Source organism: Pan paniscus, chromosome 2 (genome assembly GCF_029289425.2).
Source record: "Pan paniscus chromosome 2, NHGRI_mPanPan1-v2.0_pri, whole genome shotgun sequence".
Lineage (NCBI taxonomy): Eukaryota > Metazoa > Chordata > Mammalia > Primates > Hominidae > Pan > Pan paniscus.
Window position 1 is genome coordinate 183,111,731 of NC_085926.1, and position 18,455 is coordinate 183,130,185.

The 18,455-nt window shown below is 37.6% G+C and overlaps 1 protein-coding gene and 1 pseudogene across 3 annotated transcripts in view; both read right to left on the reverse strand.

Moving 5' to 3' along the window:
* EHHADH (enoyl-CoA hydratase and 3-hydroxyacyl CoA dehydrogenase) overlaps window positions 1-18,455 on the reverse strand; it is a 91,114-nt gene that overhangs the window by 44,616 nt on the left and 28,043 nt on the right. Inside the window, exons 1-2 of one of the 3 annotated variants that reach the window (XM_003806605.4) lie at window positions 17,521-18,249; window positions 11,996-12,099 (exon numbers count right to left, since the gene is read on the reverse strand). In XM_003806605.4, coding sequence (XP_003806653.3) covers window positions 11,996-12,099; window positions 17,521-17,594 — 178 coding nt within the window. In that variant the 5' untranslated portion in view covers window positions 17,595-18,249. Of the gene's footprint in view, window positions 1-11,995; window positions 12,100-15,868; window positions 15,994-17,520; window positions 18,250-18,455 lie in introns of those variants that run through there. The other 2 variants (XM_063602632.1, XM_014344488.4) reach the window with 2 other exon arrangements.
* LOC106634634 (eukaryotic translation initiation factor 2 subunit 2-like) lies at window positions 151-10,056 on the reverse strand (annotated as a pseudogene).

The window sequence follows — 18,455 nt, forward strand, 5'->3', positions numbered from 1 at the left end:
CCTGTCCATGGAAAAACTGTCTTCCATGAAACCAGTCCCTGGTACCAAAAAGTTTGAGGACAGCTGATTTAGAGCATACCGTAAAATCATTTTTATATTTTCCTGTTTTCATACAACATTATACATAGTAAGCTTTTTCCTACAGCATTATCTATTCTTTGAAAACACTCAGCTTGGTACAAGTTTTAAAAATTAATTATTTTATATCTAGCCTATTCATCTTTTTTTCCCTTTTTGCTACCTGTTCCTCATCTAGCATCAATCCAGGAGTTAAGCTTTTTTCTCACCAATTCATTATATTTCACTCTCTAGTCCAGTGTTTTGTTTTGTGTTTTCAATTCCTTTTGGTTCTAGAGAAACAAGATCAATTTCAATCCAAGTCTCAAGCCTATCATTCCTGTAGCTTTAGAATGAGATAGTTTTTTAGATAATAACAGAAATGAACAATTATTGGATAAATGCATCAAGCACTGTGCTAAGCAGTTTCATATACTGTGTCATTTAATTTTTATAACACCTAAGTTAAGCAGCATAACAATTCCAATTTTACAGGTAAGGAAGTTAATGCTTTGAGACAAGTGACTACTTCAGACATATGACTAATAACTGGTAGAATAGGGATTTAAACTTAGGCAATTTGACTACAAACCCCACATTCTTAAAAGCTATACTATATTCTTCTACTTACAGCATAAGGTTAGTATCATTATTATCCCAGTTTCTGAAAAACCAAAGCACAAACAGTGTAGTGATTTCACTTTTTAATTATTTCCAGCACATCAAAATCTAATTAATATGGGATATTGATTTTATATCCAGCAAAACTGCTAAATTTTCTTGTTAATTTTTTAATAGATTATTTTGATTTTTCTACAAACATTATTGTATCTTCTGAATAATGAAGTTTTGTTTCTTCTTTTTCATTCCTTATATCTTTTGTTTCTTTTACTAGCTTTACTGGTTTATCAAGAACCTTGAATACAATGTCAAAAGAAATGGTGAGAGCAGTCAGCTTTGTCTTGTTCCTTTCCCATAAGGAAAGCTTTCAATTTGCCATTTTGTTTGTTTCCTGTAGATTTTTCAAAATGGATACCTTTTGCCTGATTAAGGCATTTTCTTTCTGTACCTAATTTACTAAGAATGTTTCTTCTTAATGCACGTCCAATGTTATAGAACGCTTTTTCTACATCTTGACATAATCATATAATTTTTCTTTTTAATCTTTTAATGGGATGAATTTCATTAATCTAGTGTTCAACCAATCTGATATTCCTAGGACAAAAGTGATATATTATGCTTTTTATATGTTGTTAGATTCAGCTTCACAATACACTAAGATTATTTAAAATTATTTTTATAGATTCGGGGGGTACATGTACAAGTTTGTTACACAGATATATTGCATAATGGTGAAGTCTGGGTTTTTGGTGTGCCTATCACCCAAACGGTGAACATTGTACCACTTGGTAACTTTTCAACCCTCACCCCAACCTCCTTGCCCTTTTGAAGGTCCCTATGTCTATTACTTCCCTCTGTATGTCCATGTGTTCCCATTGTTTAGCTCCCCCTTTTTTTCCCTGACAATTATTCCTTCATAATAGCTCCCACTTATAAGTGAGAATATGCGGTATTTGATTTTCTATTTCTGAGTTATTTTACTTAGGATAATGGCCTAAGGAAAGATGTAATTTCATTCTTTTTTATGGCTGTGTAGTATACTATGGTTTTCTTTATCTAATCAACCATTGATAGACCCTTAGGTTGATTCCATGACTTTGCTATCATTAACAGTGCTGTGATAAACATATGAGTACAGGTATCTTTTGATATAATAATATATTTTCCTTTGGATGGATCCCCAGTAGTTGGATTGCTGGGTCAAATGATAGTTCTGTTTTTAATTCTTTGAGAAATCTCCATACTGTTTTTCCATAAAGGTTGTACTAATTTCCATTCCAAATAACAGTGTATAAGCATTCCCTTTTCTCTGCATCCATGCCAACATGTTGTTGTTTTACTTTTTAATAACAGTCACTCTAAGTGGTGTGAGATATCTCATTGCAGTTTTGATTTACATTTCTCTGATGATTAGTGATGTTGAGAATTTTTTCATATGTTTATTGGCCACTTGTATGTCTCCTTTTGGCAAATGTATATGTCCTATGTGTACTTCAAAAAAAATTTTTAAGTATATATAACCAAAAGACAATGTCCACTTTTTAATGGAGTTAATTGGTTTTTCCTTGTTGAGTTGTTTGAGTTCCTTATAGATTCCAGATACTAGTCCTTTGTCGGATGCACAGTTTGCAAATATTTTCTCCCATTCTGTAGGTTGTCTGTTTACTCTGCTGATTATTTCTTTTGCTGTGCAGAAGCTCTTAATTAAGTCCCATTCATCTATTTTTGTTTTTGTTGCATTTGAGGTCTTAGTCAAAAGTTATTTGCCTAGGCCAATGTCCAAAAGAGATTTCCTAAGTATTCATCCAGGAATTTTTATGATTTTAGATCTTACATATAAGTCTTTAATCCATCTTCAATTAATTTTTGTATATGGTGAAAGATAGGGGTCCAGCTTCATTCTTCTGCATATGGCTCTCCAATTTTCCCAGCACCATTTATTGAACAGCGTATCCTTTCCCATTGCATATTTTTGTTGACTTTATTGAAGATCAGTTGGTGTAGGTATGCGGTTTTATTTCTGGGTTCTCTATTCTGTTCCACTGGTCTATGTGTCTATTTTTGTATCAGTACCATGCTGGTTTGGTTACCATAGCCTTATAATATAATATGAAGTCAGGTAATGTGTTGCCCCCAGCTTTGTTCTTTTTCTTAGGATTGCTTTGGCTATTTGAGCTCTTTTTTGTTTCCATATTAATTTTAGGATTGTTTTTTCTAATTCCATGAAAAATGACATCGGTAATTTGATAGGAATTGCATTGAATCTGTATATTGTTTTGGGCAGTATGTCCATTTTAACAATATTGATTCTTTCAATCCATGAGCATGGATGTTTTTCCATTTGTCTGTGTCATCTATCATTTATTTCATCAGTGTTTTGTAGTACCCCTTGTAGAGATCTTTCACCTCATTGGTTAAATGTATTCCTAGGTATTTTTTTTTTTGTGGCTATTGTAAATGGGACTGAGTTTTTGATTTGGTTCTCAGCTTGAACGTTATTGGTGTATAGAATGCTACTGATTTTTGTACATTGATTTTGTATCCTGAAACTTACTGAAGTCATTTATCAAGTGTAAGAGTCTTTTGGAAGAGTCGTTAGGATTTTCTAGGTATAAGACCATGTTATCAATGAACAGAGGAAATCTGACTTCCTCTTTTCCAATTTGGATGCCTTTTATTTCTTTCTGTTGCCTGATTGCTCTGGCTAGGACTTCCAGTACTATGTTGACTAGGAGTGGTGAGAGTGGGCATCCTTGTCTTGTTCCAGTTTTCAGGAGTAATGTTTTCACCTGTTCCTCATTCAGTATGATGTTGGCTGTGGTTTTGTTGTATATAGCTTTTATTATTTTGAGGTATTTTTTGATGTCTAGTTTGTTGAGGGGTTTTATCATGAAGGGATGTTGGATTTTACCAAATGCTTTTTCTGCATCTATTGAGGTGATCATGGATTTTGTTTTTTAATTCTGTTTATCTGGTGAATCACAGTTACTGAAGCATCCTAGAAACCCTGCAATAAAGCCCATCTAATATTGATGTAATATCTTTTTGAAGTGCTATTGGATTTAGTTTGACAGTATTTTGCTGATGATTTTAGCATTTATGTTCATCAGTTATATTGGCCTTCAGTTTTTTTTTTTTTTCTTGTGTCCTTGCCTGATTTTGGTATCAAGGTGGTACTGCTTTCATAGAATGATTTAGGGAGGAATCTTTCCTCCTTGATTTTTCGGAATAGTTTCAGGAAGATTGGTACCAGCTCTTCTTTGCACATCTGGTAAAATTTTGCTGTGAATCTATCTGGTCTTGGGTTTTTTTTGGTCAAAAAATTTTTTATTACTGATTCAATCTCATAACTCAGTATTGGTCTGTTCAGGATTTCTATTTCTTCCTGATTCAATCTTGGGAGGTTGTATGTTTACAGGAATTTATCCATCTTTTTTTTTTAGGTATTCTAGTTTGTGCATGTAGAGATGTGCACAGTAGTCTCTGAGCATCTTTTGTCTTTTTGTGGAATCAGCTGTACTGTCACCTTTATAATTTCTAATTGTGTTTATTTGAAACTTCTCTCTTTTTTGATTAGTTTAGCTAGCAGTATATAAATTTTTTTCTCTTTTCAAAGAACCAACTTTTCATCTCATTTATCCTTTGTATCTTCTTATACTATATTACGAACTTATATTTGTAATATTTTCATAAGTATATTTCTTTTTTCTGTTTTTATTTTTATTTTTCCATAGGTTATTGGGGTACAGGTGGTGTTTGGTTACATAAGTAACTTCTTTAGTGGTGATCTGTGAGATTTTGGTGCACCCATCACCCAAGCAGTATATACTGCACTGTATTTGTAGTCTTTTATCCCTTGCCCCACTCCCACCCTTCCCCCCCAATCCCCAAAGTCCATTGTATCATTCTTATGCCTTTGCATCCTCATAGCTTAGCTCCCACATATCAGTGAGAACGTACAATATTTGGTTTTCCATTCCTGAGTTACTTTACTTAGAATAATAGTCTCCAATCTCATCCAGGTTGCTGCGAATGCTGTTAATTCATTCCTTTTTATGGCTGAGTAGTATTCCATCGTATAAAAATACCACAGTTTGTTTATCCACTCGTTGATTGATGGGCATTTGGGTTGGTTCCACAATTTTGCAATTGCAAATTGTGTTGCTGTAAATGTGTGTGCAAGTATCTTTTTCGTATGACTTTTTTCCTCTGCATAGATACCAAGTAGTAGGATTGCTGGATCAAATGGTAGTTCTACTTTTAGCTCTTTAAGGAATCTCCACACTGTTTTCCATAGTAGTTGTACTAGTTTACATTCCCACCAGCAATGTACAAGTGTTTCCTTTTCATCGCATCCACGTCAACATCTACTGTTTTTTGATTTTTTGATTATGACCATTCTTGCGGGAGTAAGGTGGTATCACATTGTGGTTTTGATTTGCATTTCCCTGATCATTAGTGATGTTGAGCATTTTTTCATATGTTTGTTGGCCAATTGTATATATTCTTTTGAGAATTGTCTATTCATGTCCTTAGCCCACTTTTTAATGGGATTTTTTTTTCTTGTTGATATGTTTGAGTTCGTTGTAGAGTCTGGGTATTAGTCCTTTGTTAGATGTATAGATGGTGAAGATTTTCCCCCACTCTGTGGGTTGTCTGTTTACTCTGCTGACTGTTCCTTTTGCTGTGCAAAAGCTCTTTAGTTTAATTAACTCCCAACTATTTATCTTTGTTTTTATTGCATTTGCTTTTGGGTTCTTGGTCATGAAATCCTTGCCTAAGCCAATGTCTAGAAGGGTTTTTCCAATGTTGTCTTCTAGAATTTTTATAGTTTCAGGTTTTATATTTAAGTCCTTGATCCATCTTGAGTTATTTTTGTATAAGGTGAGAGATGAGGATCCAATTTCATTCTCCTACATGTGGCTAACCAATTATCCCAGCTGTGTCCAAGCAGAGAATCAAATCAATAACTCATCCCCTTTTAAAATAGCTGCAAAAAAATAAAATAAACTATTTAGGAAGCAAAAGATCTCTACAAGGAAAACAACAAAACACTGCTGAAAGAAACCTTAGATGATGTTAACAAATGGAAACACATCCCATGCTCACGGATGGGTAGAATCAATATTGTGAAAATGACCACGCTGCCAAAAGCAATCTACAAATTCAATGCAACCCCCATCAAAATACCACCATTATTCTTCACAGAATTAGAAAAAGAATTCTAAAATTCATATGGAAGCAAAAAAAGAGCCTGCATAGCCAAAGCAAGACTAAGCAAAAAGAACAAATCTGGAGGCATCACACTACCTGATTTCAAACTATACTATAAGGCCATAGTCACCAAAACAGCATGGTACTAGTATAAAAATAGGCACATAGACCAATGGAACAGAAGAGAGAACCCAAAAAATAAACCCAAATACTTACAGCCAACTGATCTTTGACAAAGCAAACAAAAACAAAGTGGGGAAAGGACACTCTTTTCAACTTTCACTGGAGTCATGTACCTAAAAGGATTATGGCTGCCTCTGCCGAGTCATGCAGGTTGTAAGGGAAGTGGGGGAAAGCTGGCAGACTCAGGCCTCACCCAGCTCCCACACAATCCAAAGGGCCGGTCTCACTCCCCATCTAACAGCACCGAGTCTGTTTCCAGGCAGTGGGCAAGCAGGGCTAAGAACTTGCCCCAGGCTACCCACCTCCCAGCTGCATAAGGGCTTTAGTTCTTCCCCTGCCTGTGGAGTCTGCACTCCAGATTCCCACCCTCCCCCGAGTTCTGGCCAGGAGGCTTCTAGACTGGTTCAAATTGTTACAAAGTTCAGCTGCAGACTTTCGTCTCCCTGTGGTGTTTTCCCCATGCCTCTGGCCACCCTCTCGAAGGATCTCTGTGATGCTAGGCAGGAATGGCCTGCTTGGGGACCCAGCAAGCTCCCAGGGCCTTTCCTGCTGCTTCCTCCACCCATGTATTTCACATGGCTCTCTAAATTGACTCATCTCCAGGTAAGATCAGAATCTTCTCCCACAAACTAGACCTCCAGTTTCCCCAGTGGGGGTGTGTGTTCCGGAATGGAAGATCTCCCTCTCCCATTTCCGCAGTTTGGGCACTCACAGTATTTGGGATGTCTCCTGCATTCTGCAGGAGCAGTCTGCTTCCTTCAGAGGGTCTGTGGGTCCTCTTGGGATTCCTGATTTATTCCAGTAGTCATTCTGGAGCTAAAATTCACGATGTGAGCCTCTGCATGCTGCTCTGTCCATCCAAGTCAGAGCTGCAATCTAGTCTGTGTCCTGTCCACCATGGTGATCCTTAATCCTCATTATTATTTTTTTCTCTTAATCTCATTTAGTTCTGCTCAGATCTTTGTTATTTCTTTTCTTCTGCTAGCTCTGGGTTTGGTTTTTTTCTTGTTTTTCTAGTTCCTTGAGGTGCAACATTAGGTTGTGACTTTAAGATCTTTCTATATTTTAAAAAAATTTCTGCCTTGATTTCCTCATTTACCTAATGAACATTCAGGAGCAAGTTGTTTAGTTCCCATGTATTTGTAGAGTTTTGAGAGTTCCTCTTGCTACTGATTTCTACTTTTATTCCACTATAATATGAAACGATACTTGATATGATTTAGATTTTTTTGAATTTGTTGAGATTTGATTTATGGCCAAGCATATGATTTATTTTGGAGAATGTTCCATGCACAGAATGTCCCATGCACAAATAGAAAAATGTGTATTTTGCAGTTATTGCACAGAATGTTCTATAAGTGTGTCTATTAGGTCCATTTGGTCTAAAGTCTAGTTTAAGTCCATAGTTTCTTTGTTGATTTTCTGCCTTAATCATCTGTCTAGTGCTGTCAGCGGGGTTTTGAAGTCCTCCCCTATTATTGTATAGCTGTCTATCTCTTTTATTAGGTTGAGTAGTATTTGTTTTATAAATCTGGGTTGTCCATTTTGGGATGCATATATATTTAAGACAGCTATATCTTCTCCTTGTATTGAACCCTTTATCATTATATAATACATTCTTTGTCTTTTTACTGTTGTTGATTTAAAATCTGCTTTATCTGATGTAAATATAGCTACTACTGCTCATTTTTGTTTTGTGTTTGCACGATGTATCTTTTTCCACTCCATTGAGTTTGTGGGTGTTTTTACCAAAGGGTGTCACTTGTGGGCAGAAAACGATCAGGTTTTGTTTTTTAATCCAATTTGCCTGTCTATATGTTTAAGTGGAGGATTTAGGCCATTTATGTTCAAGGTTATATTGATATATGAGGGTTTGTTTCCATCATAATATTGTTACCTAGTTGCTTTGTTGTCTCAATTTACACTACGATTTTTATATCTACATTTATAAATGAAATTAGCCTGTAATTTTTCTTTTCCATACTGTCCTTGTCAGGTGTTAGTATCAAGGGTATGCTGCCTCAAAAAATGAGTTGGGAAGTGTACTGAGTTGAATAGTGTTTACCCAGAAGCTGTGAGTGTGACATTTGGAAAGAAGGTCTTTGCAGATGTTATCAAATTAAGATGAGGTCATGCTGAGTTAGGGTGGGCCTATAGAAGATCAGGAAAATTTAGACATGGAGGAAAGCAAGCCATGTGATTAAAGTGAGACTGGAGTGATGCATCCATAGGCCAAGGATTGCTAGAAACCATAAGAAGCTAGAAGAGGCAAGGAAGGATTCTTCCCTAAAGAAAACAGAGGAAGAATGACCCTGCTGATATCTTGATTACAAACTTCTATCCTCCAGAGCAATGAGAGAATAGATTTCTGTTGTTTTAAGCCACTTGGTTTGTGGCAATTTGTTATGGTGCTCTAAGAAACTAATAGAGAAAGTGGCCCCACTTTTTTGATTCTCTAAAATGTTTATGTAAAATTGGAATATTTTCCTTGACTTTACAGTAGACCTTGCCAATGGCGTCTTCAGGGTCAAGTATTTACTTGGTGAGATTTTTGATTACTGATTGAATTTCTTTAATGATTACAGAACTATTTGGGTTTTCTATTTCTTCTTGAGTTAATTTTGAGAAGCTATTTTTTTTACATGTTCATAATATTTTCATTATCTTTCTTTTTTCACTGTTAAAATAACTTTAATTTATCTTGTATTTTACAGAAGTCTATGAACAATTTTAAAAAAGCACCTCTTTACCCCATATCATGTTTCTCTGACAGTTGTTAAAGTAGTCTATACATATGTCAACAGCTTGAGCATCAGCATCTTGCAAGGATTTCAGACCAACCAGCCACTAGCCAAAGAACTTGGCAGCTTTTTTATCTTGCTTTTAATACAATGGTATATCCACTCTGATGGCAAACTGGTTTAGCCACATATCCACAACACGCTTTGAAAAATCAGTGATTAGCAAATTAGTTAGCTTTGGCACAGAGCTGTGCTCGCTTGCCCATGACAGTCTGGAAGCCAGTTTTGATACTGGCAACAGAACATCTAGAATGACAAGTTTCACACTGTAGGAAATAAGAGTTGCATGTCCTTCTGCAGGATTGTGTCCAGTGATCAGCATGTGTGACAAGTGACATACTCCTTGATAAATCTTAAGACATTTTCTATCTGTTTTTGTTGGAATCTTCCTTTACAAGTTGGTTATTACCATCTATAGAACCACTTGTACCCAATTCAACCAACAAAAATGCAAGTGTGCTGACAATATAATAGTTTACAGATATCTGTAAAGTTGACAAAAGAAGTTTTCTTGGTTCCTACTCGGACGACCTCTGAAGGTTGCATAACGAATTTCTTTTTCTCCCCAGCAACCATATCTGGATTCTTTTCCCTCATGATGTTGAACACACAATTCAGCAGCTCCTCTTATGTGTAGTCTCCTTCTGAGCCTGCCCAAGCAGGGCCTGTCTGATTACTGAATGAGATACCATCATCTTTTTTGCTATCTTCATCTTCTAGAGCTTCATCTTTCTCTAGTAGTTCATCCTCATCTGGGAACTTGACATTCTTCTTTTTCTTCTTTTTATTGCCAAGCATAATGTCAAGGTCATCCTCTGGTTCAGCTGGTTCTTGAACATCACTTTCAATCTTACGATCCTTTACACCTTCTTCAGCTTCATCAATATCAAATATCTTTTTTGGTTTTTTTTCTTTTTCTTTTGATTAAAGAAGTTCAAGTCATCTAGATCATCAGAAGCATCGTTTTTCCTACTGTCCTCATTGTCATCTTCCAAATCTTTGTCCTCAGTTGGCTCTGGCTCCAGACTTTTGTTTCTGAAGGCTGCGTTTCCTGTTTGAGTATCCCCTTCCTCATCTAACATAAAAGGCTTCTTCTTCTTTTCTTCTTGCTCACAGTAGGATCAAAAATCATCTCATCTCCAGATATGGATGCAATTCCAGTGGGCTCCGCATGGATGGGAAGTCAGACAGGTCAGCCCCCAGGCCCCGTGGCAGCGCTGCTCCTGCTGATATCTCTCCCACCACCGCACTAGGCTCTTGCATCAGCCAAAGGGCCATTATCTTTCTTAAAGGCTACAGTGTCTGCAATGATATCCCTTTCATCATTCTTTATATGCATTGCTTGGTGCCTTCTCTTCTCCTTCAATCTCTCCAGAGTTTGTCAATTGTATTAGTCTCAAAAAACTAACATTGTTGTTCCTCTTGATTCAAATGTTTTCTATTTCATTAATTTCTCCTCTTTATTATTTCCTTTCTTCTACTTGATTAGGGTGTATTTTATGGTTAGTTTGTCAGTTCCTTTATATAAATACTTAACTCATTATATTTCAGCCATTTTTCTTTTCTAATATATATTTTTAAAGCTATAAATTTTCTGATAAGTTTTACTTTAGCTGCATCCCTCAAGTTTTATATTATGTTTTCATTGCCATTCAGTTCCAAATTTTTTCTAAATTCCATTATTTCTGTTTTTACTCAGAGGATATTGGAAATTAACTTCCAAACATATGAGAATTACTAGTTATATTTTTGTTATTGATTCCTAGCTTAATTGCATTGTTGTCAGATAATATATTCTTAATGAAATTTATTTAGATAAGATTTTATAATTCAGTATCTGGTCAATTTTTGTAAATGTTCCAGATGTATTTCAGAAGAATGTATATTCTCCCATTTTGGGGTGCATTGTTCTATGTAAATGTATTAAGTCAAGTTTCATAATCCCTAATACTTTTTTAGAAGAATAATTTTTTCTGCCTCCAAACTCTAATTACATTCTCTCATCTACCTTCTTTCTTACAAAGAAATATCAAGTTCTTTATCATTCTGAGCACTCTTCCCATGCGTCATCGTCATCATCTTGGGTGACAAACCTTAAATTTCCAAACAGTGAGTAAGCCATTTAATAACTGGTTAAGGTTTGGGACATTATATTAATCTCTCCCAGGCTCAAAATCTCTTCTTACCTGTAAATGAGGATTGTAGGACTAACTGAGAATTAAAATATAACGTGTTTAAAAATACTATTATTTTTATTATTATTATTTAATAAATAACCTACATGGTACTGGCATATAACAGGCAAGATAAATGGTAATATTATAATGATTCACATTTTTATATTTATTTATTGCCATGATTCTAACATCTGTGTCTTTTCAGACCACCATTAACACATATTAAATTTCTCTGGCTACAGTAAGGTTGAATAGACCCCCATATCCATGTGACTTTTGTCAAAGGGTATAATGTATGAATATTAAGGAAAAGACGCCATATATACCATTGAATGAATCACCATTTCAGCATACTTTTGCCATATTTTGTCAATAATTTTGCATCTTCACACAATAACCCAATAGAGCAGTGCCATGGTCACTGAGATGGGTGACTATCAGAAGAAAAATGAATTCTATTATAAGACTCTGTGTGAATTAAACAATAACATTTATTGACCATCTTCTTTGTGTAGGTACTGTAGTAGAGGCTTTCAGATATGTTATCTCACTTAATGTCACAAAAACCCCTTAAAATAGGTATTATTGTTCCTACTTTATAGATAGAGAAATTGAGGTTCAGGAAGTTAAAGAGATTTGCCCAAGCCCACATATGGTGGAGATACATGCAATGCAGGTATATATCAGCAGGTGTATAACAGCCATCAAGTCTGGAACTAAATATACTCTAAAAGCCCAATCCACAATAAAAGAGACGAAGCCCTCCTCTGGGTCTGTCTTGTAATTCCTGTCCCTTTCTCCACAGTGTTTCTCATTCTCACTCAAGTCTGCCATATCCATTACCTACACTAAGTTATTACCCACAAGCACAGCTAATGCAGTATTGGTCTCAGTCTGTGGCTGGATTCCAGAGATGGTGGGAGAGGGTTAGACTTAAGTTACCTGCAGAAAATTTGCCCTCTGCTCCACAAATCACAATGGCTTTTATTGTATGGTCTATTACAGCTTTCTGTAGTCCTTCTTTTATGTCACGGAGTAAAGTCGTACTGAAAGAAAACAAAATACATGAAGTAAATCAGTCAGAATTAAATTCCTACCATTCAGAGTGTTTTCCTTTCCTAAAAATGAAAAATTAAACACACACATAATGGATAAAAACTGTAGATACTTCTCAATAAAGCTTCCAACAAATAATATATGTGTCTACTATGACTATTAAATTTGTTCTACAAATAATATATGTGCCTATGATTAATTAAGCACTGACCAGATTAAATTAATCCACTTTTTAAAAATGTAATTTTCCTGCACTGTGCTTTCACTTTGACCTCTTAAAATTGACACCAACCAATTTAAAAATATTATTACATGTCTTGTATATACTGTACAAGGAGTTATCCAATACTTGTACATAATTTATCATGTAAGGCGCACTAAGATGAGTGCTGTAATAAAGGTACGAAGAAAAAGTGATGTTGAAGTTCAGAGAAGGGTGAAATTACTTTCAGTTTTTCATATTGTTAAAATATAAGAAAATTAAATGAGAAACAGTCTAGGAGCTGTGGCAGGGGCTGTGAGTTACCTCAAATATCCATTCCTCTCCATCGTCTTCATAGTATTAAAACACTTGGTTTTTACTTGAATATATGTGATATGGTTTGGTTCTTTTTTTTTTTTTTTTTTTTTTTTTTGAGACGGAATCTCGCTCTGTCGCCCAGGCTGGAGTGCAGTGGCGCGATCTGGGCTCACGGCAAGCTCCGCCTCCCGGGTTCACGCCATTCTCCTGCCTCAGCCTCCTGAGTAGCTGGGACTACAGGCGCCCGCCACCACGCCCGGCTAATTTTTTGTATTTTTAGTAGACACGGGGTTTCACCGTGTTAACCAGGATGTTCTCGATCTCCTGAGCTCGTGATCCACCCACCTCGGCCTCCCAAAGTCCTGGGATTACAGGTGTGAGCCACCGCGCCCAGCCTGGTTTGGCTCTTTATCCCCACCAAAACTTCATTTCAAACTGTGATCCCCACATGTCAGGGAGGGACCTGGCGGGAGGTGATTGGATCATGCCAGTGGTTTCCCCCTGCTGCTGTTCTGTGAGGGAATTCTCAGGAGATCTAGTGGTTTATAAGTTGCAGTTTCCCCTGCACTCACGCCTCTCTCCTGCCACCTTGTGAAGAAGGTACTTGCTTCTCCTTTGCCTTCCACCATGATTGTAAGTTTCCCCAGGCTTCCCCAGCCATGTGGAACTGTGGTCAATTAAGCCTCCTTCCTTTATAAATTACCCAGTCTCGGATATGTCTTTATAGCAGTGTGAAAATGGACTAACACAAAAATATGGTTGCCCAAAATAAAGACTATATTTTCCAGCCTGCTTTATAGTAAGGTCTGCACAAGGAACTAAGTTCTAGCCAATGGGATGGAAGCATATTTGGTATATGCAACTTTGGGAAAGAGTTCTTAAAGATTTGGGTATGCTTTTCCCTTTTTCTTTCCTCCCTACTCCTGGCACCAGTGATGGTTAGATCAGGAGCAGCCACCTTGGATCAGGAGGTAGAAGCTATGTATTGAGGATGGTAGAGCAAGAGATAGACAGAGAAAATAATTGAGGCTCCTGTTGATTGTGGAGCAGTTGTGTCATTCCAGGGCACTGCTGTGAGAGAAATTAGCTTTTTATTGTCTAATTCACTATTATCTTGACTATTCTGTCAGTGACAGCCAAGCGTAATCTTAACTAAGATAAGTTATAAAGGCAAGATAGTGGAAAGATAGGGCACGTAGCAGATTTTGCCAAGTTTTAATAAATGAGGAAGTCATCCACAGAAGAGATAGCTAAAACCAAGACTGAATGAGTCTACCAAAGGAAAAGAGAGCTGAGGGCAGATCCTCTGGATATATCTTCATTTAAGAAGTGGGACAAGCTCAGCAGAGTGATTCAGCAAGTGAGCTCAAAGGCACAAAGACCAAGAGAGAAAATTCGTGAAGAAGGAGGGGATTAATAAGTACCAAGCAATAAGAGAATCTGGGGCAAGTGGTGAGGAACTGCTTAAAGGAAAAACCACAGAACCAGATTCCAATCAGTTTTGCCTTGGAATTCCAAGTATTCTGGGTAAAATCTCTGTTCTTTAGTATACAGGGTTAAAAATAAATTTTAAAACAAAACAGACAAAAATAAACTTCTGTAATGGCCATATTGTTAAGACCAACAACTATTAGTTAAAACCCCAAGAAATAAAAAGGATACTTGCCCTTGTTTATAATGATTCCCTTTCACCTAACTACTTTTCACCTCTTAACCTAGATGAAATCAGACAAAACCTCTTGCCTTCAGCTGGTTAATCAGAAGCCAAATCTGATCATGAAAAGCAAATTCAGAACCATTATATAACATCAATAAGTCCAAAAGGCACACATTTCCTTCTGAATAAACAATGCTTACAAAACTAGCCAAAATTAGCTCAATCAGTGTCACTGAGGAGAAGAAACCGGCTTTTCCCATTTCAACCTATCTTCCTTTTTTATGTTCATAATTTTGCAAATATCAAAAACAGGAAAAAAATGAAAATAGCTATAACAGATACACACTTTACTAGATTCAAGCTGTCAGAGAGAGTCATAGCAATGTAAAGGCCGCAGAAGTTATGAAATTATTTTCTCCTGTTAATACTGTCAGGCATGAAGAAATAGAGTCTGGAGTAGAGACAGCATTTCATTACTACTGACCAAAACTCTTCAGCTTCTTTGACTATAGGAGGTCTTTCCTTTTTTTTTTAGACAGTTTTTTTTTTTAAACCAAAAGTCATCAAATCAAGTTTGTGGCTTGTGACCAGGATTTTTTCAAAGAAAAAGAAGAGACGAGAAAATAGACTATATCAAACAATATACCAAGTAAGGATAGGTTTTGTTTTAGGAAACTGCTTTCGGTTACGTGTTTGTATGTAAGTGTGTCTTGAATTGCTATGTAAAAACGTGAGCTTTCTTACTCTGTGGATTACAGTAAAGCAATAGTGTGAAAGCCATTGTTCTGGGAGACAGGCCTATTAATCAGGCATGTCCTATACTTATAAAGAGGGCTGGTGTTTATCTGAATGGAAGCAAACATGGCTGGCTAAACTAGCAATGAAGGATTTAAACTATTTGTTTTGGGGAAAAAATTTATATGTGTGTATGTGTGTGTGTGTGTGTTACACTCACGTAAGAATCTCTCAATCAGCTAGGAAGAGACAACTTCCCATATAAAATTAGAAATAGGAAGGAGAAAAGGAAGAAAGGGAGGAAAGAAAAAGTGTAAGAAAAAAATTGAGGAATCTGTTAAACTTGAGGAACTCCTAGGATGTCCATTTCTACCTAAAAAAGTTCAGAAGACAGACAAAAAAGGGCAGAGAAGTACTTATTCCCAAGTGGAGAATATCTTCTTGATGAAACTGAAGTGGGTCCTGAGTAGCAGGGCCTGTTTTTGGGGCTTGAACAGGTCTTCTGACTAATAGGAATGATAACTAACATCTATTAAATGCCACTTTATAATTTCCAGCTGATTTAAACTTCACAACTTTATGAGGTAGGCCCTAACATTTCTCCTGCAAAGAGGATGGGGGTGGCACAGGTGGTTGCATGGGTGGGCAAGGAGAGCAGGTTAAATTCCAGAAATATTAAAAACAATTGTCAGAGGCTGGGCACGTGGCTCATGCCTGTAATCCCAGCACTTTGGGAGGCCGAGGCAGGTGGATCACGAGGTCAGGAGATTGAGACCATCCTGGCCAACACGGTGAAACCCCGTCTCTACTAAAATACAAAAAATTAGCTGGGCGTGGTGGCACGCACCTGTAGTCCCAGCTACTCGGGAGGCTGAGGCAGGGGAATCACTTGAACCCGGGAGGCAGAGGTTGCAGTGAGCTGAGATCACGCCACTGCACTGCAGCCTGGCGACAGAGCAAGACTCCGTCTGAAAACAAACAAAAAAAAACAGTTGTCAGAAAATATTCCTAGTCATGGGTATTAGAGTATGGAACTTTTCCCCCTAAGGTCCTAATATCTAGCAATTCTAATCAGTATATAGACCAGTCCAAAATGGACATGTAATCATATTACTTACATTTTTCTTTGTCAAAACCAATATAACAGATATTTTGCTTTTTATTCTGGGAATGGCAAGTTAGTAGACATGTCATCCTTATGTGATTTTAGTCCTGCATTTTTGACATTATTAAATGCAATAATTCATATTGAATTAATATTAATACTAATGATAAATCAAATCCAATGACAGTAGGATTTTTAAATTCTATTAAAATTAGCAGGTCTTCTCATTTCAGTCTCTTTGCTTCAGCAGCATGTTATAAGAATTTTGACCAAAGACCTTTCTCTCTATGCTTTATATATTCTTGATAAATTATAATTTCCACTAATCTTATTCCCTGTGGATAGGTAATTCTTTTTCAAGGCTGACGTATAACTACTTTTTTTAAGAGATGTAGAAGGACCAAACCAAATAACTTCATTACTTTTCAAAAAGGCAACATTGATCTCACTTTTTAATGTTTTAAGTGCACCACACAAGGCAAATACTCCCCAGTGAGAAAAAGAAGATAAGGTGCAATTTTTCAGAAAATGCTATTGCATAGGCTTAGTCTGATGTGAGTCTTTCTTGGAAGCACCAAAGTCCTGAGGTTTAAACAAATCAGGAGAAATAATTTTGCGTTTCTGGGCCAGGGCAAAATTCTGCTTTAATCACTGAGCTGGCATTAGTGGGACTTTTAACATTAAAAAAAAAAAAAAAAAAAAAAAAAGTCCCACTAATGCCAGTGATTGCCCTATTCCTAAAGCTTTTAGCCAAACATTGTAAGGACAGCCTGGACTCAAAGAAGGGGAGTGAGGCTGGATCAAAGTCCAACATCAAACTAAGTTAAGACCTTTGGATTAGAAAGTCGGCCTGCACACTGGGACCCGTTGTGGGGTGGGGGGAGGGGGGAGGGATAGCATTAGGAGATATACCTAAAGTTAAATGACGAGTTAATGGGTGCAGCACACCAACATGGCACATGTATACATATGTAACTAACCTGCACGTTGTGCACATGTAACCTAAAACTTAAAGTATAATAAAAGAAAAGAAAAGAAAAGAAAAAAGTCGGCCTGCAAAGCCAAAGTTGCAAGTAAGCAGGAGGGCTCCGCATGAAGGAACAGGTCGAGGCCAACTCCCTAAGTGTTGATCTGTCTCAGCCTCAGCCTCAGTTTCCTTATCAGTTAAACGGGGACGGGAGTTCTCTGCGAAGATTAACCAAGCTAACCTAGGTTAAAAAAAAAAAAAAAGAAAGAAAGAAAAGAAAAGAAAAAAAAGCTCCTGGCATGTACCAGTTGCTCAACTCTTGAGTGTCCTTCTCAGTTTAAACCGGCGGGGAAAGTCAAAGCCTCCGGAGCCAGCGGGCGGCTAAGGCCCGCACGGTCCCCGGGCTGGAGGCGACCGAGCCCGTTACCTGATCGCGTTGACCGGCGGGTTTCGGAGGCGGATCAGCGCCAAGGCGTTGTGCAGCCGCGTATACTCGGCCATGTTTCCTCTATCACCGAGGGCACCTCTGCCTCTCGCCGCCAGGCAAAGCCACTTTTCCGGGCGCGCCCGGCCTCCACCAGAGGAGGGACGCCGGCTGGGCCAATGCGAGCCAGGGCGCCGCCTCCCGCCGCGCCTCTTCCCACCCAGCCCTCCTCTCCCGAGACCCCACCCGGCGCTCTACAGACGCTTGTCGCTTTCCCTTTATTAAGTCCCATGCTGCTCCCACCACAAGGTACAGCAAGGAGAATGATGGAAAACAGGTGTAATTGCCGGCAAGTCCAAGTTTGCAACCCCTTGGCCCATAGGGGCTGGCTACTAAGGACAAGTTCTGAGTTCGCTGAGACGGGCAAGCTGTCCTCATCGCAGTATTCATCTTCATGATCTTTCTGAACAGGGACAGATACCTGGGGCCCTGACAGTTATGTGATATTGATACACATCTGGAACACATAAAATACACATTGTTCATTTCACCTAAATGAGTAGGGTACTAATGAAACAGCCTTTGCAAAAATTCTAACAGTGAGAAAACTATGGCAGTCAAAGAGATCTGATTTAACCAACCCCATCTTGCCTTTAGCTGCCCTTAATTATTCCTGAGCTTAGGCCAAGTTAACTTTGGGAGACATTTGGTTTATAGTTTAAATGATAATAGCCCTTCCCCAAAACTCAACTGCCTTTGTAAAGCTAACTGAGAGACCACCAGGCTAGGAGGATAGAGGAGCGTGAATTCTCTCTGCTAAGGTGTAGACATAGACCATTGCCAGCCATTATTCCGGAGGCCACCAGATAGACAACTTCCCCATTTACTCCTAAAGGGAACATTACTATTGTAGAACCTAAGTTTGGCCTTTTGAGATA